Source organism: Gymnogyps californianus, chromosome 2 (genome assembly GCF_018139145.2).
Source record: "Gymnogyps californianus isolate 813 chromosome 2, ASM1813914v2, whole genome shotgun sequence".
Lineage (NCBI taxonomy): Eukaryota > Metazoa > Chordata > Aves > Accipitriformes > Cathartidae > Gymnogyps > Gymnogyps californianus.
The window spans coordinates 132,069,518-132,094,241 of NC_059472.1; the positions used below are offsets into that span (position 1 = coordinate 132,069,518).

The window sequence follows — 24,724 nt, forward strand, 5'->3', positions numbered from 1 at the left end:
TCACTATGAAAGGGCATGACCCTGGTGGATTATGTACAATTCACATGGGCAGGAAGGTTATGCTGACACAAACTGAGAATATTTACACACAAGTGAAACAAGGAGATCAAGGAAGCTGGGCCTGCAGGAATGGAGGGAGAGCAGCTTACAGTCTTCCCAGGAAGATTAAGAGTCCTAAACTGAGCAAGAACATAGATACTAAGCACAGAGGCAGGAAAGCCACAAAGCTACCTCCCTACTTTGCACTTTCTTTACAAGCAGAACTCAATGGATGGTCATCCACTTCCACCATCCATCTCCTTTTAAGACAAGTAATACACACTCAACTTCAATGCTCCAAACCTCCTACAGCTCAGACCGAGAGAGACACAGCGTCAGAATGGTATTCCAGAAAATATTGCAGGACATGTAAATAGAAGTGGACAATTTATCTGCATGAATTCCCCACACTCAGCATTTCAATGAGCAAAAAAATTCTATTATATATTTGTCTGCAACCTGTACCTAGATCATGTCAAGTCAGATTGGCTTCTTCTTTGCAGTGATCTTTCAGCAGCACTTATGAACTAGAACCTTTTTTTAAAATCTGAAGTCTTTCTATCCAAAGGCCACTCAAAAGGACTAATTAAAGCATTTCAGTCACACAATGAACAGGTAGAGCACACCCATACAAAAGTTATACTTGCATAAAAGTACTGATCTTTATACAAAAGATGTCCTTTCATAAGAAAGCATAAACTCTGGCTCACTGCAAAGGTACACTAAGAATAAAGGTAAATTAACACTCCGTTCCTCAACGCATTACCTGCCTCTGTACTGGGGCACTGTCATTTAGTGCCACTGCTCATATGCACAATCTCCCTGCCATAGGTAGTTGTCCCTACTAATGCCTACTCCTCACAAGCTCCGTTAGACAGTGTCATACTTCATCTTTTTCACCAACAGGAAAGACTGACTGTTTGCCTTACCTTTAAGATGTCACTGAACCAGCCAGCAAGAATTTGCAGAGCTCTGTCCGTGTCATTTCTGACACAAATTAATTTCTTCATTTTAACACTCTTCCACTTAAAGAACTGTTGAAATACCTCCTCAGAGTCATCTGCTTCAGAACCTTGACCATACACCATCTCCAGAGAAGTAGACAGTTCCTGTGCATCAAGTGAATCAAACAAAAAAAAGGTTTGCAAACCAGAATAATTTTGTGACCGTATACTATCTATAAAAATCAAGACATTTGACACAAAAAAGTTAGCACTACCTGCTGGCATGAAATTATTTCTACTACAAAAGCCTCTTTCTATATCCAGTGAAGTATATTTTATATTCCACTTTCATCTCAGATCTAGTGGCAGTACATCTACCAGAAAATACAACACAGAAAAGGATCTCACACAGAGGTCACAGAGTCTGATTTTTCCCTTCAAAACATGGAAGGAAAAGACACCACAAAAAGCTTAACAGCTCATAAGAAGTCATTTGTATTCTAGTCTCTTCTTCCCTATGGATTGGACTTTAAAGTCATACTCATCAGGATAAAGAGCAAAATGGGGTTCAATTTATGATGCTCCTCATAGAACTGCTCAAATTCAGAAAACAAAGTGAACTTGTACTAAGAAACAAGGTGAGCAGCCAGACACCCAAGGACTGATCCCTCCCTTCAAAAGTCACTAGTGCATCTCTTCTGATGCACCTTCATCATCACGTGGATTCCTAGATGGAACGGCAATTACCTACATGTCTGCCACCTGAAGGCCCTCTGAAACGAGTTTTACAGCCTGGAAACGTCTATTTCCATCTAAAAGCCAAGTATTCTGCAAGTATATGAAGCACAGGGTCCATCTCCTTTTGACGTGTATTGGAAAAGAAACTGAAGTGCTACACTTAAGGGAAAGGCATTGAGGCTAAAGCTCAGGGCAAACAGAAATCACTTTTAAACAAAGAGCTGTCTGTCAAACAACCTGAAGAACAAGTGGGGTCAGGGAGGAATGTATCAGTCAATTATCAGTGGAGACAACATCCTGACAGAAAGCAGCCTTCCTTGCACCTGGGTGGAAAGTCCCATGATGAAAAATACTTGAGAGCTACATTGCTGTTTGCAGTCAATTTGCTGCAGTTCGAAAGAGAAATTCTCCCTGAACAGTGGGATTTGACTGGATGAACTTGTGCTTTTGTAATAAGCAGCATCCTTCAGCTTTCAAAATCCATCATTTTACTTATCCACATCATTCCCGACAAGATGACTAAAGAAATCCTGAGAAAGGCTGCTGACAGTTTGCTTACATAGTGTTTCACTTTTTTTCTTTTCTCAGATCCCAGAACATTTGAGTTAAATATCACAGACCTTCCCAAACAACACCTAGGTCACGTAGATGAATAAAAACACCAACACACCTCTCTCTCCTCCTCTTGAGAGAGGTGTACATCTTTGCATCCCTTCAGACTCAACAGCAAATACCATGGAAAAAGCAATATGACAGAACTTAAAGTCACTTGTCAGGAGCCTTTTAGACACTTGAAATGCAGAGGTCAGATAAGCAACCAAACATAACAAAGTAAAACAGACTGACAGTACCACCACAGGCCAGAACGTGGCAGCAATGGCCTCCCCTTGCTGAGGACTGCAGATACTGCGGAGGTGAGGAAGTGAGCTTGATCAATTTTGTAGAACTACACATGATGATGCCACAACCAGGCCCCAGCTCTACAGACATAGCACAGCGAAAGTTCAGCTTGGGGCCAAAAGCGTAAGAATTTCCTCACATTATAACTAACTAAATGCAGTGATACAAAAAACACCACCACACTACCAAACAGTATTTTACAAAAATTATAAAACCACTTTCATAACAATAGCTACTACAATGAACAGCATTCATTCAGTGCAATAGATTGTTTAAAACAGCAATTTCCAACTGAGCCAAGCGACACGAGCTTTGTACAAATATACTTGTCTATAAGCAAATACAATATCCTGCTTTCAGCTGCAATAAAGTTAATTTTCTTCTTAGTAGCTGGTACAGCGCTGTGTTTTGGATTTAGGATGAGAATTATGTTGATAACACGCTGATGTTTTAGTTGTTGCTAAGCAGTGTTTATACTAAGTCAAGGACTTTTCAGCTTCTCATACTGCCCTGGCCAGCAGAGGCTGGGAGTGCACAAGAAACTGGGAGGGGACACAGCATGGACAGCTGACCCAAACAAGCCAAAGGGGTATTCCATACCATATGACATCACACCTAGTATATAAACTGGGGGGAGTTGGCCAGGGGGCACCGCAGCAGCTCGGGGATTGGCTGTGCATCGGTCAGCGGGTGGTGAGTAATTGCATTGCGCATCACTTGTTCTGTATATTCTATTATTTTCCCTCCCTTTCTGTCCTATTAAACTGTCTTTATCTCAACCCACGAGTTTTACTCCCCCCCCCCCCCCCCGATTCTCTCCCCCATCCCACTGGGCGGGGGGGAGTGAGCGAACAGCTACGTGGTGCTTAATTGCTGGCTGGGGTTAAGCCACAACATACAAGAAGAAGATTTGTGCTAAATTTATGGAGACTATTTAAATCATTCAAGTGCACAACAGATTTTTCTTGCATTCTTTTTTGAACAGCTGGAATTTAATACACCAGGATACACACGGATAGAAAATAGCACAGCAAGGTAGAAGCCAGGTTCAAATGGAACAGTCTGAAGGAGGGAGAAAAAAAAAAAAATCAGCCTGTTTAACAGCAGCCAAAAGTGGGTAATAGAGCTGAGAAAAGTGCTCAGTAACAGTTTCGTATCCAGTATCATACCCTGTTTACAAAAATAATAGCACTAGTCACACCAGAAGAGTATCTGCATGCATTCTATCAGGCTGTCCTCAAGGAAAGAATCCTGTAAGTTACATCCTATTTCTTCCCATTTATTTTTCATACTATAAACACACTTCCCTAAAACATTAACAACCTCACCAGCATATGGATACAGAAGCAGGCTCCAGAAGGGTAACCATTTACCATATGAAGATGGCTCAGTGTCCTACATGCACTTGTCCCAGTCGCTATCTCTAAGCGTGGTAACTCAAAGGGAGCAGAACAAACTACTACACACTATCCATCGGGCAGAGGAAACATGCTTACAGACAGCTAACACAGAACAGCTGACAACTGTTCAGCTCACACCCTAGCTTGCTTTAGAGTAACTTACATGTATGCCCACACTCTCGGCTTTCCTCTTAACCAATGCAGTATTATCACTTGGAAAGCATGGAGCTCATCAACTGTTTATTTTGGTCCTAGCCAGCTGGACGAGCTGCGGCTGAAGCTGTTCGAATTTGTCTGTAGTTCAGGCCAACAACAATTCCCACCTCAGTGAGAGGGGTATTAGCTCCCAAGCTCCCATTCTTCTGAGACACACTGGAAAAATACTTGTTTCTCCACAACAGCACAGCATGACCTCTTCAGCTCTATAAAATTGCAACCACGGTTCTCACTGATATTTGGTAAAAAATTTATTTCTGTTTCCCTACTTGGGAAAACTATTTAGATCTTCTAGCTCCTAACACAAGAGAGGACCACCAACAAAAGTTAAGCTAAAGCCCAAAATTCACTTAACACACCTAGCAGCATTTCAGTGCCCCTTCAAATATTTTCCAAATACTATTAAAATTTCACTGCAATACAATTATCTAGAAGACGCTTAATGCCTACCACCTAGTGGATTAGCACAGCACAACCTTCAAACACACACCAAAAGAACAGAACAAACCAAAACCACCACAAAATAGGAAAACCCCCACACAACAACACACCACACCACAACTTTCCTCTGTCTGAAGGAGCAGGATCCACACAGGACCTTCAGTGACAGAAAGCCATGAAATGGCACCCATCCAATATCTTCTCTAATGAGATACCAATCTGCATGTCAGACTAGAACCAAAAAATAAGTGTATCAAAACATTTCTTTGAATGGCATTGAAGAATAATTCCATTAGAAACTGAGTAAGTAATTCCATGAAAATTTGAATGCTTCAATTTATTAATGCTGCTCCAACCTTATACAAACTTACGAAAAATCACCAAGATTACAGGCTGCACATAAGAACGCAATCTCATACATGTGTGGACAAATACATCTCTGGAATTTGTACAGACAAGCTGTCAAACTACTGCCAACGCTCTTCCCCTCTTCACACACACTTGCACAGTCAAAATAAAAGCAAGTAATATTTCTGAAGTTAAAAAGAAGAAAAGAAATTATTTCTAACAGCAAAGGCCAGTAACACCAGCTTGGTAATACTACTATTGGTAAAGTCCCCTTCAAAAGTTCTTACTGCCTCTACAGAGCCTATTTCCCCATCTACTTCCCCACTTTCTGTTGTTGGATTCACTGAGAGGGAGAGAGACTCTTGGTATAAACATGTACTTCTGTAGCGTTTAACTCTCACCTTAAAAAAAAAAAAAAAAAAAAAAAGCTTTAAACATTTTACACTTTGCTACAGTAGTCCAAACTACACAGCCACCTTAACAGAAAGGGCTAGGAAAGCGTATAATCCAACCACAAAACCCACTGCCGCAATTTACAGGATAACTGCATTGACTTTTTAATTGTAAGTTCTCTCATTAGCACCTGTCTTCTACTAAATATTCTGTGCTTTGTGAAGTCTTATTAGTCACCAAACACAGTACCATAAGAGAAAAGCTCTTGCTCAAATCCAGGATCTAGATAATAATTTGCCTCTAGAAACAGAACCTCTAGGAGACCAGGATCACAAGTAACACTGAGAACTATAGGTGCCAGACGTACAACTCAACTCAGAAGTGTTATCTAAAGTTTCATCTGCTGCTGTCAAGGTCTCCAACTATAAAACATTTAAGAAACACCCTCCACAGGTTCTCAGTGTTTCAGAATCAATACTGATAAAAGCAACCTCCTTACCTGTAATGTTCTTGAGCGCTCAGAGAGGGGCAGTTGATCCACTTCCAAAATTAATTCTTCCACTGCTGAATACAAGTTCTGCTGCACGTCATCTCTCTTGGTAATCAATTCATCTCTTTCATCCTATGCAGAAGGAAAAGCAAGTCAGCAACTCACACCCAAATGCCACATACACAGGGTGAAAAGTGATATCCTTGCAAAGTATGAATAGCACAATCCACGCCTGCCTAGGAAGAAGTGAAAAAGCAAATTTTGTTTTTTAACCTCTACTCCTATGACCACCTTGCACAAATACAGCATCCTTTACAGTGTAAAAATATGACTACATTATCAGACAACTAAAGAAACAGTTTCTGCATGACTGTTCATAACAGCGGGAGTCCTAACCGCCACTGTAAACTTAAATGTCCTAGTCGTCCTGCAGTTTTTGATTGTACTACAGAAACCAGAATTTGGATTATCCACTTCCATACATGCCAAATTACATGCACAAAGTCAGATTGCAAAAGATTTCTCACTGTAGAAGGATACTCTAGAATCAAAAAAAAAAAAAAATCCTTTTATCATTCTTTTCCTTGCCTTCTAAAAGGAAAGACAGGTGACCTGTAAACTCCATACTGATTATCTGCAGTAAGAGCACATTTAATTAAAGATAATTTTCTAGAAACAAAAACAAAGTTTCACTTGGATGACTGGCAGGATTAGTTCTGCTAATGGGAGAACCACCCCACGTTCATATCAGACAAGGTACCTAACAGACTCACCAAAATGAAACCTTTCGAAATGGATGAAGGAAGTTAAAAATCTATACTCAAAAGTATGTTTGCAGTGTTCTTTTCACAGGGATTTAACCCAACTTGCCCACAGAAATATGAAAATATATATGAACATGGAAGACCAAACTACAGCTTTACAGACCTGCGGTAAAGATTTGCTATTTCCTTCTACATCCATTGCCAAAAATAAAAAAGTAAAATGACTGAAGTAGCTATAACACACTGTCCTGATATGTGTTCCCTTCCCCACGACCCCCTGCCAAAAAAAAAAAAAAAAAAAAAAAAAAAACAAAAAAAAAAACTTGGAAAGTCTGGTGTGGAAAGTAATTAGTAAAGAAACTGAAAACAACAGAAGAGTTAACCATGGCACTAATACCAGTTTCACATGGAGCCAAAGAACAGTCAAATGAACACTTCTTACTGACAAGCAATATATAATATAATATAAATATATCTGTAATATAAATACGTATAAACAAACACAGGTTCAAGAGTGTTTTAAATTTACATTATCCAGTGAAATCTTAGAAGTTGACTTAATCAGAAGTTTGTAAGTATCCACAGAAGATAGACTAGAAATCTTTTGCCTGTAACAGACAAATATGAGATCCCATAGTTGGAAATTGAAAGATGGACAAACTCCAACTAAAAATAAAACCCCAACTTGCAGCATACACTGCTTTACAACTTAGATTAGCAACTGAACAGATGTTGTAATTCAGCCAGGCATTAGTGGGCTGGATAATAAAAATCAGTGGATTAAGTTCTGCTATAGAAGGTGAACACAACATATTGCTTCAGCACTTAAAAACATGAAACAACAAAAAGATTTAATAGGCACTTCTGCACTTTTGGGGCATCTCTGGTGACCGAAAGCACACACAATTTTTACAGACTTCCTGCTGTTTTTCCTGCATAAGACAGGAGCTAGTTTGTACAAGAATACTGTAACGCACTGCATAAAAAGGAATAAGGACTCCTTGTCATAAAGAACACTTTTCAAGACAAGATTTCTGCAGAATATTACTTCAAAAACTAGAGCAATAGAGACTTAATGTAGTAGAAGATTCAACCAGGCAACCAAACTCCAATTAATACCAGGTTCAAGCACTAGAGTAAATTTAACAGTCTACACATGACTAAATGACAATCCAGGAAATCAAAACATGGCTCAGGAGCCACAGGACTCCATCTGTTTGGGTTCACTGGGCTTCCTGTACACTGGATTTACATGTACCTCATTTTAACTGACCAGGAAACAAAGTCAGTGACATTAACATACTCGGTTGCACTATCAAAAATACTTGGTAGCCTATCTACAGTCAATATAATTTAAGTAGGGATGACAGGCAGAATAACAAGCACACCCTGTTACTGTGTGCATCCTGGACATTTCTTGTATTTGAAAATACAGTAGCCAAGATTCTGTGCATGTTACAGCACATAAAATAGATCTTTTAAAATCAAAATGATTCTCAGGGAAAAAAAAAAATTAAGTCACTACACTGCACATTAAAACAGGACAACCTTTGTGGTACCGTAGCTCTAGCATGATGCCACCAAAACTCTTATTCTGTACCCTTCACCTACCAAAGTCTTCAAAATACTTAAGATAAATTCCACAAGAGCCTTGTTATGTCCTGCTTCCAGCTGCTACCAATTCATCTTGAAAACTAAATTAATTCTTCAGGGAGCTGTACACTTCCACACACATTCCCACTTGCACACCCTTTGCAGCACTCAGGCACTCTGGGGGATACCTGACATCCAGCAGAACTCCCGTCTTCTTTATTTTTCCCCATTTAAAATATTTGTGACACTACCATGACAACTTCCTCTCTTCAGATAGCAGGAATTTTTTTTACAACAACAGCGTGCCCTTGACAGTCACAAGATTTCATGCCACCATTCATTCACACCTTAGCTTAGGCAACTAGGAACAATGTCAGAATGGACAGGTGGGGACCAGGAGGGTGTTGTTGATTTCTGAACGAGTTTTCAAGCCATGTGTGAGGCCACACCTTTCCAACACAAAACAGAGGACTACACAAACACATGTGGAGCTACTAGAAGGAGCATAGTGCTGTAAGTTCATTTCAGCAGTATTTCAAACATTTTGGCAGTGTAACACGCTACAATGCATCATGCAGACGCGAGTTCGTTGTTAGCCATTCACAACTGAAATGGGTGACAATGTCCAAATTGTCTAACATATTCCAATAAATTACTCCATCAGAAAAACCTCAAGCACTCTTCAAGAATTAAACCTCTTTTCACGATGATTCTCATGGAAGAATGCTGCTTGCTGGGGTTGGCAACTCAAAAAAAAAACCAAACCAAAACACCCTCACACACACTGCCACCTGAATGACACCAAAGCAACCGTCTCCTGTATAGAATAAACACTTTGAGACCCCCCCAGCCACACTACTGTATCTGCATCTGTCCTAACTCTTGTCCACGTTAAGAGTTTTCTTTCCCTCTATCCCCAGCCCAACTGAGTCAAAGCAAAACTGGATGATGGTGAGAAAACAAGTTCTAAGACTTCTTTGCTTTACTTGGCTGCTGTTGTTCAACAAAGCTTACAGACCCACTTGAGCTCAACCACCCCGTGTAATCTCCAGAAAACTGCAACTATTTCACATGGGATCAGGAATTCACCCAAGAAAAGCTTGTGCAAATGAATCCCTAAGCAGTCCTGGCTCCTGGGTACCTCGCAACCTAGCTATTCTTCTACACATTACTCCCCTATACAAGATGCGACACTAAAATGTCATCTGCTTATTAACACTTATCTTAATGTTGTCAAGTTTAAACATTTGACTTAGTTTTTAGTAAACAAAATAATTTCTTTTCACCTACAGCAATCAAATGTATGCCTGCTATAGATGTTTTGATGCTTTTCCCTGTACAAGCAACAAAAACAGAACTTACCTGGGTTCTCCTCATGGCTCATTAATTTCTAGTCCATTTCATGAGCTGTTAAATTCAGTGTAATACAGCAATACTTCTCAAGCAAACACGTTTAAAATGTTTTAGGTTATACTTGAAAATAGTCACAACACATTTGCTGACATTCTCCCAGACACACAACTACCATCCCTTAGCTGCCTTACCACAATGCCTGGCACAGACCAGGGAACCTTCCCCATTCCCAAAAGCAGCATTGCCGCACACAAGACGCAGTACATAACCATCCTTATCAACACAGCCATGCCTACATACCCAGGCAGGCTTCTTCAGATCTGTGGTTGCAGAGAAGTTGCACTAGATGGCAGCTTTCCCCTATACAATCTTCCCATATAACCGCATTGGCATACTGCTCTCCCTAGGCCTCCCCCGTATGAGGGAAGCGTATATTAAGCAGCGGCATGCTGCTTTAACAAAAGGTTTTGAAGACAGACACTGCAGCTGCACAGCTGAAGCAGTTTCTAACTATTACAGAACAGAAACCTTTCAGCGACCATGTTCTGATATCCTTATATTTCTTTAAAAAAAAAAAAAAAATCAAGGGTGTCAAAAAGTCTAGGTTTAACACAAAAAAATAACACTCCACAAATACATCAGTTGTGGCAAAGGTAGCAAAGCCTCCAACGTTATCTAGCAAAGGACAGATGCTTCCATGCTGTGCTCATACTATCCAGCTACACTTATAAGACTAAAATACTCTGTCAATAGCTGTTAAATGATAGCTCTTGAGAAAAAAAGTAATTCCAACCTACCACATTTCTGCATAACTGAATCCTCTCTTGAGCCAAGTCATACTCTGTCCAAATCTTCTGCAATTTTTCCAAGGAACACGGAATAGTGAGACATCCTTCTGTAACCACTTTTATGGCTTGTGAGAGCTGCTCCCCAAAACGACTGTTCTTATTTGTGTGCCTAAGTTGTAAGGAGGAAACAACATTTTACCAGGATTTTTTTTTTCCAGAACTCAAGCAGTTTAAAAATCAATGCTATTCAGACCCCTTGAACATACGAATTTCGAGATAGCACCTGCCATGCTAATAACCTAGTTTCTTTCCAAAGGTAGCAGCAGCCATTTGTCTCATTCAGCTGTTAAATCTTTTTTTGAGGAAGAACCAAGAATACATTCGTTATACCTCAGTATTGACAAGGCTGTACATGGACATTCTCTCCTGCACTTAATTTCCCTTTTGTCCTATTTCCTCCCTTGCTATTTTTTTTTTTCACTCATCTTCCACAAACACATATATACCAATATATATATTCCTTCTTAAAGGAGCTGATGGTCATTTCTATTTCAACTCTTCTTCCCACTGCAGTTTTATCCGTTCTTTTAAAACCAGAAGGGTAATTTGGGCTACCCAAAGAGCTACACCTCTCACAGCAATACAGATACCCAAGGAACTCTGACTACCCAGTTACTTTTAACAACTAGCTGCATTTACTAATTAGCATCTTCCTTGAAGATGGAATTGAAAGCTCTTCTTGCAACAGCTATGGTAAAGGAGCAGAAGTGAATCGAATTCATCTGATAAACACTGAGAAGCAGGCAATGCAAATTCCAATGTGAGCTTCCAAAAAGCTCAAGTTTCAGCCTTGCTTTTGGGAAATACTCCCCTCTGTATACAACACCACATTTTTCTTCGAAAATGAACAAACAAAACTTTTGGGAAACAAAAAAGCACGCATGAATTCAAGAGAAAAGCAGGGCAATGATAAATAGTACTATTTTAGGAAAAACAAAAATACATACCTAACTTCTTTCAATGCCTTCACCTTAGCAGCCAAACTTCCCATTTTCGTTCCAATGTAAGTACGCAGGGTTTCCTCAAAACTTTCAGCAGTTTTCCTGGATGCTTCCTTCTCTCTCTGAATTATTTAGCATTTTTGGAGCAGTGTTTCAACAAAGAGAGGTAAAGATAGATCAGTCACAACAGTCAGCCAGGGTTACTAACATGCAGACCACAATTTAGACTTTTGAAAACTAGAGATAAACACACACATGCACCGGGCACACACACAGAGCTGGCCCTCTTCAAAACACTAACAAAATGCCTAGAAAGAGATACAAACCAATGAGAATAATTTTATTTTCTTTAACAGCTTCTTAAAGGTTAATGGTTCATTTCCTTCCTCTCATTTCAGTAGTGATGTGTTCAACTGTATTTCTTCAATTACTCCCCATTTGCTAGCAAGTCTTCAGACAACATGAAATTTTTTCTTCCCTTGCTGAAAAATTCCTACCCATTAGTTCAGGGAAATCAAGTCCAGGACCTCACTTAACTCCTTACTCCCATCACTACCACACCTCAGAGCGGTGCAGCAAAACAAGAACTCTCACTGTATGTACAACCATCCTGACCTTCCCACAAGGAATATTCTTAAGATAAAATAAGGAATATTCTTGACCCAAAAAAAGCCCACACACCGCATCAAGCTATATCCCTCAAGAGGCAACCTAAATATAAAAGCTCTTGCTCTCATACCACAGAGATGTTTTTATAAACTCCACTTTAGGTAATGAAACACAGTCTTTAAACTTTGTTAGCCTTTCAGACTTGTTACATGTTATATTAAAAAACCAAAAACACCAACAAAACAAAAAAAAAACAAACATAAAAGGATTTAAATAGTTTTGTATTTGCAGATGAGCATCCAAAGTCTCATGACTGCAGGGTGGTTTGTTTTTTGTTTGTTTTTTTTTTCTTAAGTACCCCTCAAAGCCACCACCACATCACCCTTCTAAAACAAACCATTGCCTACCATCGTGTTTTTAGCAGGGAGCAAATATTTTCTTACTTAAAAGAATATCCACAACCTTTTCTTCTAAAGCAGTTTACTTGCATTCAACACAAAACAGCAATTAAAATTTGTAGAAAACAGTTTAAAAAAAAAATCAGACTATATATAAGAAATGCTTCTAAGAATTCCCCGCATTCAAGTATTTTTTCTTAGCTGCAGACATGTGTTCTGTTGCTTGTTAATTTATTTTGCACAGAAGTGCACAAACATCGTCTCTTCAGTGGATGGAGAGTCTGTGCAATGACAGGTTAGCATATGTAGAAACACAGGTGTTCTAGGTAGAGGTAACCAAGTAGCAAAGCTAGTTATGAGTAGTTTTGTTCCACAAGAGAGAAAAAGGAAACAGCTCTGTGCAAGTTCAGGTTTGGGGGTGTCAAAGGGATTTACACAACGGCAGATTTTCCTTTCTTATCTGTAGAGATACGAGTTTGCACAACATTCTTCTGAATTCATGCAAACATAACATCCTTCCACACAATCTCTTCTTACTACGGCTCTTTATCACACTTAAAACCATTCACAGCATTTTTAAGCCTATCAGTAACTATTACTAAGTACTGCGCTTCTCAGATAGTGCTAGGAACTTCCCCTGGAAAGAAACATAAGCATCTTTTCTATTAAGCAGCAATTAAGGAAATAATTGTTTTTATCCAGTTCTAAAATTCCACAGCTGCTATGATTCTGTGATGCTTCGGAATTTTCAGCCCAACACACAGAAAGCTGTTTTTCCCTCTAAGTGAGCAAAAAAAAAGGCAAGTATTACATCCTTATACCCAAAGCTTGTTTTTAATCACAAAGTGCAAAACTCCACGTTCAAACTGAACACCTACATCCAAACCAGCAGTTGCTTCAAGCACGGTGGCAAGCCAGTACGTACACCAAAGCGAGCTAGGGTCCAACCTGGACTGCAAAACATGTGCTAGCACACATGGACAGCATCTCCCCGCGCCAGGGCAAGACAAGTGTTCACTCAACCAGTTTAATCCTTCTGTATTCCAAACAACAGTGCACAGCTGAACTGCAGTATGATGAAACCGTAAGACAGAAGCACTGTCAGAAACACTCGCAACAAGGAGAGAACCATCCTCTTCGCTTTTCCACATACCTGAAGTTCACGTTTCAGCTGTTGAACCTTCAGTTCTAGTTCCTTCTGCCTCTGCAACAGATTTACATTCTCTCTTCTGAGAATTTCTTTCTCTTCAGACAGCTTCTGATCTGGTCTTATTTGTGCCAAGCTGGTGTCTGGCACTGAGGTAGAAGCTAGCATTTTTTCCCTTTTAAAAATGAATTAAGAGGAATTAATTAAAAAAAAAACCAATAAAACACAATGTGCATTCTTTCACGCTATTGTAATTTCAGTAATGACTACAGAACGCCACATCAAAAAGACTACAGAAGCACCTACACAATCATGCTTTACTTCTTCAGAATTTGAATCCCTCTCCACGCCAGTCTTTACAAAGACTGTGACACAACACCGAGGAAAAAAATACATCATTTGAAGACAACCCTTTATATGTTTTCACAGTCACTAACTCAAACGTCTTTCCCATCCAAAAAACATCTTACAATACCACACTGCAGACCCAGAAAAGTCAAGGTCCACTGTAATTCAAACCTTCTATCTACTAGATAAGCCAAAGCACTTTAAGGTTCATGTTTTGGATCTATACCCTGAAAGTTATTTTTATAACGAAGAGTGATGTGAAGCCATCTGTCTCAGAATACTGTGACAGTACTGTACAGTACCAAAGCTCCACTAGACACCACATCAACTTCATCCTCACCCGCATGGCTTTGGTTACATCCTGGCTTCTTTCTTTCTCAATTTCCTTCGCAGGCATACCACCCCAAAAATGCCTGCGATGTTCAAAAAGTTAAAGGACACCAGAACATACAGAAATGGAAGAGAATCTGCTGGCTGCCAGCTGCTCAGGCCAGGATAGCTTTGTACACAAAAGTATCTCAACACTGCACACCACAAAAACAAAAAAGTAAGTCTATTTCTTTTTTAAAATCAGTTTCAGAGCATATCTGTAACTCAGAAAACAGGGCGATCAGAGTATCAAAATACTTCAGGATGAGGCACTTCACTATAAGTTTAGACTTTTTTGAAGAGCACCTCATTTCATATCAGTATTTGTTAACAGCATAGACTTGCCTAAATGATCTAATTGTAAAACAGATTTGGATACCATGCTGGTATGTGGAAGGGCGTGCCCTCAGATGACTCATTAAAATGTTTGAGAAGGTCAAATTATGAAACATTAGCAAATTCTAAACAATTTTTTTGTAGAATATTACTTCTTACACCACCTCAACTTTCTAAATGCCAAGTACCATCTTTCCCACCCACAAACATTTTTCTCAGCAGCCTGTTGCCATGGCAATCCTAGCAGCTGTAGGACAAGTCTCTTTAAAAAGATTTCTGACAACAACTGTAACTGCCAACTTACCACCACCTCTTGTCAATGTAATTACAAGTTGCAGAGACACCACTATCCTCTAAAGCTTATTTCAAACTGTGATTGCTGGCTTTATTTCTTATAAGCACACACTGTTACATTCCTACACAAATAAATCACCAAAATATGTTTGTCCTGCTAGGTAAGCGTACTTTTACATTCCACATTTGTGTCCAGTGAGTTTTTAATAGAGGTAAATAGAGGGTAGCTACAAAAAGTCTCAAGGACAAGCCTATGAAAATTACACAGATGCTAAAATGAACATCATTGCATTGCCTATCACTGCAAAATCCGCTAGAGGCCTGATGTCCTGCGACCCTCCCTTTCAACTGAGCTTTCCGGTACCTTCTCCTCTACTTACTAGGTACTACCCCTTCCTTTTCAAAATCTTGCATTAAGGTACATAAGAACAGTCTGTCTCTGGAAATCAAATGAGGAAGAACAAGCTATCCAACAAGCAACACCACTAATGAACAGCTTTCTACAGATTAATGTCCTAATTCCCACCACCATAGCATGCACACACACACACACTCACATATACCTCCCTTCCACTGAGTACCAGTATTACTTGATGCTGGAAAGACAGAAATTGAACTTTGTATTTTAGATACTCACTTCCCCCTCCATCTTCTCATATACCCACATCCCAGCAACTAAGCTCATCAGATCACTCATACAAAGTTTTCTATGACATCCCGCTGCCTTACTTTGGGGTAAACGTACGGTTTCCAGTAAAATTCTGATTCCTTGTGCTGGCAGCTACTTGGTCAAAGCACCCTCTTGGGGCGCTGTACAGTGTGTCATCGGACCTGTTTATCCACAGTGGAACTGAAACTTTTATCTTCCGATGTTGGTTTTGCACGACATCTACTTTTCTCTCTTCTGCATCTTTAGTGCTTCCTGGAGATGTGCATTTTTCAGCAAACCCTGCCTTGGCGACCTCTTCTCCAATATCTATTTTTTCATATTCTGCCTGGGCAATAATGGTACCATCTTCGTGCTTGGCTTTGTGACGTATTTTTATTTCTTTTTCAAAAACTAGGCTGCTCAAGAACTTCTTGCCCTGTAAAATAAAAATACAATGAAGTTGTGCACTGGACACTCTGAATACTTTTAGCTGAAATCAGCCATCTTTCCTCTAAGAAAGAGAGGACATGCTTAAGACCAAAACCCAAAGAGCTGCACAGGTAAAGCTTACGTTTAACACATTTATTCTGAAACAATGGTGTATCTGTACAACTACAGCTGTACCTGATCTAATCACTGTCAATGCCAGACTGGACTTTGACACCAATAGTTCCCCCTCAATGTTCAGCTTTGAAGAATTCAGTATCCATTATAAGTGACAGAAGCCCAAAGTCCCATCAGCTCTCAATAAAAGTTGGCAACCAGGTTATCCAAGTATTTTAGAGGATACTAGACCAACTATTTAACAGTATTATACAAAATAATATGAAAAAAATACTTGAATTATCACACTGTTTAACAGCCTTTCACTAAGTGGTCCAGAAGCTGAAATAGAACATAGCGACAAATGAATTATTATGTGTATCTACCTTATGGAAATCCACCTTACTGAAACTACTCATTTAGAAATGGGGAAATGCCAAAAGTAGCACCTATCAGTTTAATCAGTAGTATCAAAGAAAAACAGCTTTGAAAGACTGGGGAATGCACTCAAGACCTTCACAAGACATCTGGGAGAAAGTTATCAACAGGATTTTTTTCATTTTGCCCTACCACTTCTGAAAACAAGCTGGTTTTGCTGAAAATTAAGAACGGAAGGGGTGGGGAGCAGGAAAGCTACACAGAGCAAGCAAATAAAGCTTTCGCTCAACTAACAAGAATTGTTTAAAAAAAAACAAAACAAAATAAACAAAACAAAACAAACAAAAAAAAACAACAACACACAAACAAAACAAAACCCCAGGGAACTGAGAGCAGAGCTTTTCATCTGTCTTAAGTAATCACATCAAGCAATGTCAATGGGACCACTGGGACGAGACCATACACAAGGGGTCTCAGGATCTCCTCTAAATGATCGAAGGATACGACAAGGCAAGCAGGACAGCCGCTTCCTGCCGCCTCCTCCAGCAACTGCTGCTCCCAAGCCACCGGCTGGTGAAGCACGGGCAGTACCAGTGACAAGCCTTGAAGAAGCATGCCATTAAGACTGTAAGTGGTGTCCCAGAAAGGGAGATGGCCACCAGTAAAACTCAACCAAGGGTCACCAGTGCCACTCAGAAGGGCTCAAAGCTTTTACCAGTACTGTTGGCATCAGCTCCTGAGCCTTTCACGTTCATTGCTGGCCAGGGATGACAGGGTTCCTACTACCACTCACATCCAGGTGCTATTCTCTCTCCTGACCAAAAGTTTGTACAGTACCCAGGCACACGGCATTCAAGCGTCTCAGACATGCAAGTGAATTTATCACAGGTTCTGTGACCAAGGTAGGTATTTTTCCCTCTGAAGGGAAAGAAACAGAGGTACTTTGTTTCCTCAAGGCCAGAAACAACTCAGGTCAGTCAGAAATAGACCTGAGGCTCTGAAGATGGCAAAAGCGTACTCTGAAAATCACCCCCAAGCACAACCTGAACCATTTTTGACAAAAACATTTTAGTTTCTAGAGTATGTTCAGGGCAACAGATCAGACAGTCCTTCCCAGCATGCCCTGCCTTCACAGCTAAACATCCAGCTCTTAGAAAACTCCTCCTGGTGACACTGTGCTGATATTTGGCAGCATCTGTTACAGATCCCATCATCTAAATGCTTCAAAATCTGTCACTCACCTGGTCAAACATGTTTAAGTTCTGATCAGTTGGTATCTGCAGTCCCCAGAGTGTATACTTCTTGGCAACACTCGGACATTGCAAGTTTGGTGGAATTTCAACTATATCTGATCTATTCAGAACCTCAGAATTTCCATAGTCAATGTACAATACCTGACACTGCAATAATAATATAAAATATAAATCAGCAGAGGTTACACAAACCTCCTACAGAAATATGCACTGACAACTACTAGAATATAAGCATTTTAACACACGCGCATGTTGCAGAGATCAGAATCTTCCATACTAAGCCTAGACACCGTTCAGAGGAAGGAATCAAGTTAGAGAAATCTCTTAAGTTGGCACCTAAAAGCTTTAAGTAACAAAACAGATCTTTGCTGGCAATTTTCTTTTTCTCTAAGGGCTATAATTAAGAGGCAAAACAGAAGACTTTCTTCAATGGACAGATATGCAATCTAATGTTTCCAAGCCAACCAGCCTGTTTAGAAATTAGCATTTTAAATAGGAACTACTAGTCTTCTGTATCAGTCACCTAATGCTGATTCACAACTCTTTTAAGTCATTTGCATCAGTGCTAACATGTCACATAAAGGCTGCCATTTTCACCACTCAGAAGTTCTGAAATTAAATTACATTGCTTAACAACATTAACTACCACTTATGAATCAATTTATCAAGAAATACAAACAGCACTTCACAAGTATGTCATGTTTTGCCAGTCTTTTCATCAGCATTTTCCAAAATTACAGGTCACTTGAATTTGCGTCCCACATGTATATTCACTGGTTTTAAATGCATTCACACAGCAAGTTTCAAAAAGAGGAGCTGCATTTATTCCTCTCATCCTGCACGTAAAACCGATATACGATTAAAGACTTAAAAAAGTGGTTCCTGCCTTTTCACTGTTGATCACTTGCTGTACCATACATCTGTACCAACATCTATCTTCAGAAAAACACCCACCATAAATCTGGAAATTAGGGAAAAAAAGATCAAGAACAGCATTCTGAAAATACAAGCATACCCCAAAATGGTATTTGTAATACATTACAAATCTTTTTTTCACACTCTTCTATAATTACCCCAACAGCAGTATGAAAACAAAGTAATGCATTTGATATCCTACCTCATAACAATATATGCTAGATGCTTCAAAAACATAATCCTCTACGCCAAAAACATTAGCTCCAAGAAAATTTTGCAACTAGAAAAACACCAACATTTTACACAGCAGACTCCCATGGCTTTTCTGTTAATGTGCTGGTACAACATTTTATTAACACTGACGGCTTAGTAAGCCCGACAAAGGAAGAAGCCAGTCACACCACAAACATGCTGGGTTTGCTGTTGGTGCGTTTTCTTCCTTTTCAAGAGGAATGTAGAAGGTCCTACACACACAAACAGCTCAGACAAATAATTTTATTTAAACTTTACTTTGCAATAAGCCATCAGTAGTTCACACACAAAAACAAAAGTTGCCATCACTCTTTGTATGCTTGTCATAGAACTGCTATTAAATATGTCCTTGTGACCTTAAGAGTACTTTGTCCAGCATATTTAACATTACCGGTTTTTGTAAGATCTTCCGCGCTTATTGAGATGGAGCAAAGAATCACTTCTCTGAAAAAGCACTGCTCTCGTTAAAGACAACCCATAATGTATATTGGACAATGAAAGAGAATGCAGCGTTCTGTATGTTACCTTCTTGTAGTATTTCCTGAGTGTTAAAAAAAAACTATGGTTGCATAATTTAACTGAAGTCTGAAGTGCAGAAAGATTTAAACTTGCTCACACAAAATAAGTGTTTTCTTTAGGGAAGCCAGCAGTTCTTAAAGAGATCTTAAGAGAATATAACCCACAGCATAATCAAAGATCAAGAAAATACCTAAGAAAACGGTTGCATAGAATTAAGGCTTTTACATTCAGGTGAAAAACAAATTCCATATATACACAACCTACTTACCTTACTAAAATCAGGTTTGCCAAAAACTGCATTAGCCCGAGGACAAGCTTCTGCCAGCGCACAACTTAATTTCAAGAGGTCATGACATCTACTGACATTCTAAGAAGTGTGGAGAGAGGGTACGAGTTATTAACTGTCACTTTTAATAGATACTTGATGGCTTATAACAGCCAAAATTTAAATCAAAACAGTTGCACTGCTGTTGAGACAAGTAATGCCCCATTTTAAGCTTTCAACCTTCACAATTTTAATTGCATTTGTAAGCCTGCTCTCATTTTCTGCCAAAAATTAATGAAACTGATCAGGAGCAGGTAATGTACCCCACAGAAATAGTTTGCAACAAATGTTTTTAACAGTTTAATTACCAGCTTCTGCAAACAGTATGCAGATTTTATTTATCAATCCTTCCTCACAAATTTTAGTATCTATTTGGTGTTCTTTTTATTTCTCTCCTTAATACAAGGAGACAACAGCTCTGGCATACCCCTTATTCTCTTTACATCCAAGACTCGGGTTTTGGTTTGCCTGAGAGAAACAAAGTCTTTCCAGTTACAACTTGCTATCTGAACCACTGTAAAACTGGGTCAATTCCAGTAACATGGCATTTATAGATAACATTCTACTTGTAATTCAAAGGAAAGGATCCAGAGCTCAGAGCAGAAAACACTAGCGCAACTAAACATTGTTAACCTTAGAAATATACTCCTAACTTTTGTACCTTACAATATTAAATAAAACACTGTGACTGAATCTCAGAATTCCAGGGTAAGAACCTAAAGGAGAATTACCTATGAATATTACATCTAAAAATCCCTTTATTAGAAGAAGCTATTCCATAAACAGAATGAGTATTGGTCCCCCTCCCCAAATTCCTATTAGGGACATGACAAGCAGCATTACCTCCTCCAGCTGGCTCAAAGCTACACAGGTGTTGACTAATATGCACACACCAATTAGCCAGCAGACCAAACAGAAAAGGCAAGCTTTGGTACTCCTTCTGGATTCTCCCGTCGCCCTGCTGCACCCCCGACAGTAATGAAAACTGTTCATTGTTTTGGGTTTTTTACTTTTCCTTGCTCCCCCCCTCCAACATCCTCCTGCCCATCTACACAAAACTTGAAAGGACCTAGCATCTTTGAACCATCTCCACATCAAACTTCATTGAAACTGCCCCAAATGCTCAGCTGTTAGAGTAGGGGATCCACCCCCAGCAAGGGCTCCAACTGCCTCCTACAGTATTTTTCAGTCAACAGCAAATATTTTAACCCTCAATTTATTTTTTTTGCCTACCAAGAAAACCCAGTTACAATTCAAATGGATGAACAATTCTTTTTGACACTTCAGAAAAGAATAACTGATTTCAGTTTAAAAGGCAACAGTACTTGCAATTCTGAAATCTAAATTAATTAACTTTTTTTCCCCCAATATCAAATGCTACCATTTATTCTCACTTCTACAGAAACTTGCGGGGGGGGGGGGGGGGGGGGGGGGGGAGGGGGGAGGGATAAGATTGAACACCTCAGTTAAAATCAAATAGTTCTCTGAATTCACCTGTGCCCAAAATGTTACAGCATCTTCAATGTGGCAGCCCACAACATCTTCAACTTGAGGGAGAAGAAAAAAAAAAATTACTCTCCAGTGTAAGATTATGTGTTTGTTTGTCTGAAAAACCACCTCACATTACCTTTGTCATATTCTGTGTCTCCATCCATGACAACAGATTCTGAAAGATTACAAGATATCTATAGTTAGAAGAGAAATTAAGGCATTCTTCTGGAGGCCCGTGGCACGGGGAGGTACGTGCACTCGCCTCGCAGGCCCACGCGACATGTCCCTGCCCTAAACACTTCACGGGTTCACCGCGTAGCAGGCTCCTGCCCTCCTATCGCCTCACCCCCGCGTTTCTCCTCAGCCCCTCTCCCTGCCCACGGAGACACACCCGTCTCTTCCGTGAAAAACGCTTTTTTACACGAGGACGCGCCATAAGGCTGGCAGGGCCGCCGCTTCCCGCCAGCAGAGCAGGGCCCCCTCCTCACCCCGCAGCCCCGCGCCCCTGGGGACCCCCGGGAGCGAGGGCCGGGTACCGGCCTCCTCCCGACGGAGCGGCCCCGGCACTACCTGAGGCGGCCGGGCCAGCTGGAGGGGACGGGCCCCGCCGCGGCCGCACGTGCTCCCGCCGCCGCTGCCGCCCCCACCACCCGCCGCCGGCCCTGCGCATGCGGCCGCCACGCCCGCTTGCCCAGGCCCGGCGGGTTCTTCAGAGCGGCCCCCACGGCTAGTCCCAGCGCCGGGGCCAGAGGCTGCCCGCCCGGGCGGTGCCTCCCCTCCCCTTCCTCAGTGGGGAACGTGAGACGGCAGCGCTGGGGAGACGCGCCCTCCCTGTGCTTGCGCAGTGGAAAGGGCGCTGCTCCCGCCTGCGGGCAGCCCCTGGCCTCAAAGCCGGAGCAGCCCTACCCGACGCAGGGATGCAGCTCAAAGCTTGTAGGCACCAGGCTTTTCCTGCAAATCCGTAATTGTATGCCCAGATGCACCCTTCACCACACAAAAGGGCGGCGACCAGTGCGTGCTGAGCCTGGTTTTGAAGTGTGAACGAAGCAGCAGCAGGGAGGCTCCTGCATTGATGATGACCTCTCCGCTGGACTCCATGCACCCTTTGAACGTGCTCATCCGATTCCCCTCGTGCAACGTGTCAGTGCTCATCTTTTGGTTTCATGTACAGTGTATTTGCAATTTTCCTGTCTTACTTAATATGAGAATGAAAATTGATGAAGCCATTAGCGAGGTATGGGTGCCAGTGTTACACAGGCAACGTGTCACGGTGGAGTCTGGGACTTTTCCCTAGGGAGGTAACTGAAGGAGCGTGTCGGCTTAGTGCCCAGCCAGGGCCAATTGGTACAGTGAATGTAAAATCAGAGCTAAAACCAGTGAAAAGCAAATAACGATTTACTCTACCAGAAGACAAATGCTAAGGGCTCCAAAGCACGGGTAGGCTTCTAGACAAAAGTAGTATCTTCTGTTGTGGGGAAAAAAAAAACACCCAACAGGTACACCTGTGCAAGGTCTTTTAGGCTTTGTTGTTGTTTCTTTGTTTTGTGCTAAGAAAAAAATACTATCACTACCTGCAAAGTTGTCTCTTTTCTTAGGTCACACGGCTACAACAAAACTACCGCTAGAGACTCCAGGGACATATAGACACGAGACCTGCAAACCGTTTAATATGCACAACATGCTGTAAAGACACCGACAACTTGACACAGTAATTCTGCACGGATGCCGTTACTGGCTGTGAATTCACAGATCACATTCCCCTTCCTCCCAAACCTGAGACACACAGATGCGTTTTATATTTAGTATGAGAGAGGCACAGAATGGGAAGGAGCCCCTTGGCCTGCACTTAGGATCACTGACCAGTCTCTACTATCATAAATAGCCATTTCATAGGATGATTAAAACTAGTGGAAAAATGCTATTCTACACTCTAGGAGTGTTATAATAATGGCAAAATATTGATTTGAAAGCCAGCTATTTAAAAAATGAGAAGGGCTTAAGCATTGCCCAAGATCTATGCAATTAGGCTTTAACAGCTTAGAGCACTCGTGTGTAGGACAACCAACCATTTCCCTCATGCCAGATTCCTTGGATTAGAGTCAGAAACAGTTAATGCGTCTAGCTGAACAACAGATATATGCCCACAAATAAATCATACAGATGAACTGATAACTTATCTGTCCCATGATATTACGTTCAAAGTTCACGACTGCTCTCAGGAAAACAAACCATCAACAAGTACGTGTTAAACTGAGCTCTTTATTTAATGACGACTGTTAATGGCAAACATACTAGCATTTGGTCTCTGCTTTTACCTTTACAAAAATTTTCTTTTTTAATAGAAGTACAAAGAGATTTTTCAGTAGAATTGGAGGTTGCAATTTTGATCCTACAAAACAATGACTTTTGTTTTAGGATAAAAATAAGAGTAATTCCAGTTAAGTGCAAATTTCACTTAAGACATGACATCAGTGTCCAGTTTTCACAGCCAGCAACATTATGAGATACATTGCACCTGTTTTTTCATTTATAGATATGAATAAATATTCTGCAAAAATGTACTATATGAATACCAAGAAGTCAAAAGTATGCCTTCTAGTAAGGAAAGTGAGTTTCTTTTACTTGGACATCATCAACATGGGTGAAAAGTGGTCAGAACTCCTAAGCAATATTTAATGCAGTTGATATTTTTATGATCCCACCTGTTTTCCAACTAAAAAGAAATATCATGAAATAAATGTAATAACTTTTTCATATAATTTAAGTGGAAATGTTAAATAAGTTTAAGCACAGAATAAAATTTTTTAAAATTGACTTTGATAAAACCAGTTCATGATAATCAAAGTACTGTTTAGTAAGACTGAATTTGGCAAACATTTAAAACTGACAAGTATTTTTAACTCAAAATGTCAATAAAAGCACAATTCATTATTTCCTAAAAGTAAAAAGTTATGTTATCAGTACAAAAACAAACACAAAATACAAGTTTCTTTATAGCTATTAAAACCTCTGTCTATAACAATATTTTGCTGTGAGAAAGCTCGCCTCTGAAATACACACATACATTTCTGGCACTGCATTCCCTAATGGGTATAGCCACGGGGATAAATACGAAAGTAGAATAAACTTCTGCTACTAAGCTTGTAATAATCTCTTTGAAGACTGAAATAAAAATATTTTTTCTATATTTTTATTTACCTTTTTTTACCAATGTTATTTACATTTGCTTCGCTTCTTGTAATTCTATTGCAAAATCCCCATTTACTTACGAGACTAAGTGGAGGATCTGTAGAAATGATTGCTTATTAGGACCAGAAGAGGGAGCTCAAATTAATATTTTTATTTATTAAGTTACAGCAGTATGTAACAGTGTAGAATTTAAAGGTAAAGGTAGTTTTAAAACATTCATTAGACACTTTGATATATTATGCATTTAAATTGAAGTAACAGATTAACCCCTCTGATTGGCCTCTGTAGTAATGGCAGTATA

General features: G+C 40.1%; 1 protein-coding gene across 1 annotated transcript in view; it reads right to left on the reverse strand.

The window, feature by feature from the left end:
• Nucleotides 1-21,409, reverse strand: part of STK31 (serine/threonine kinase 31) — a 40,536-nt gene extending 19,127 nt beyond the window's left edge. The window contains exons 1-11 of the mRNA XM_050892478.1: nucleotides 21,371-21,409; nucleotides 21,238-21,290; nucleotides 19,687-19,785; nucleotides 18,619-18,693; nucleotides 17,721-17,879; nucleotides 15,639-15,994; nucleotides 13,569-13,737; nucleotides 11,415-11,530; nucleotides 10,417-10,576; nucleotides 5,919-6,041; nucleotides 969-1,148 (exon numbers count right to left, since the gene is read on the reverse strand). Coding sequence (XP_050748435.1) covers nucleotides 969-1,148; nucleotides 5,919-6,041; nucleotides 10,417-10,576; nucleotides 11,415-11,530; nucleotides 13,569-13,737; nucleotides 15,639-15,994; nucleotides 17,721-17,879; nucleotides 18,619-18,693; nucleotides 19,687-19,785; nucleotides 21,238-21,290; nucleotides 21,371-21,398 — 1,518 coding nt within the window. The 5' untranslated portion in view covers nucleotides 21,399-21,409. The remainder of the gene's footprint in view (nucleotides 1-968; nucleotides 1,149-5,918; nucleotides 6,042-10,416; nucleotides 10,577-11,414; nucleotides 11,531-13,568; nucleotides 13,738-15,638; nucleotides 15,995-17,720; nucleotides 17,880-18,618; nucleotides 18,694-19,686; nucleotides 19,786-21,237; nucleotides 21,291-21,370) is intronic.
• Between the last annotated feature and the right edge of the window lie 3,315 nt (nucleotides 21,410-24,724).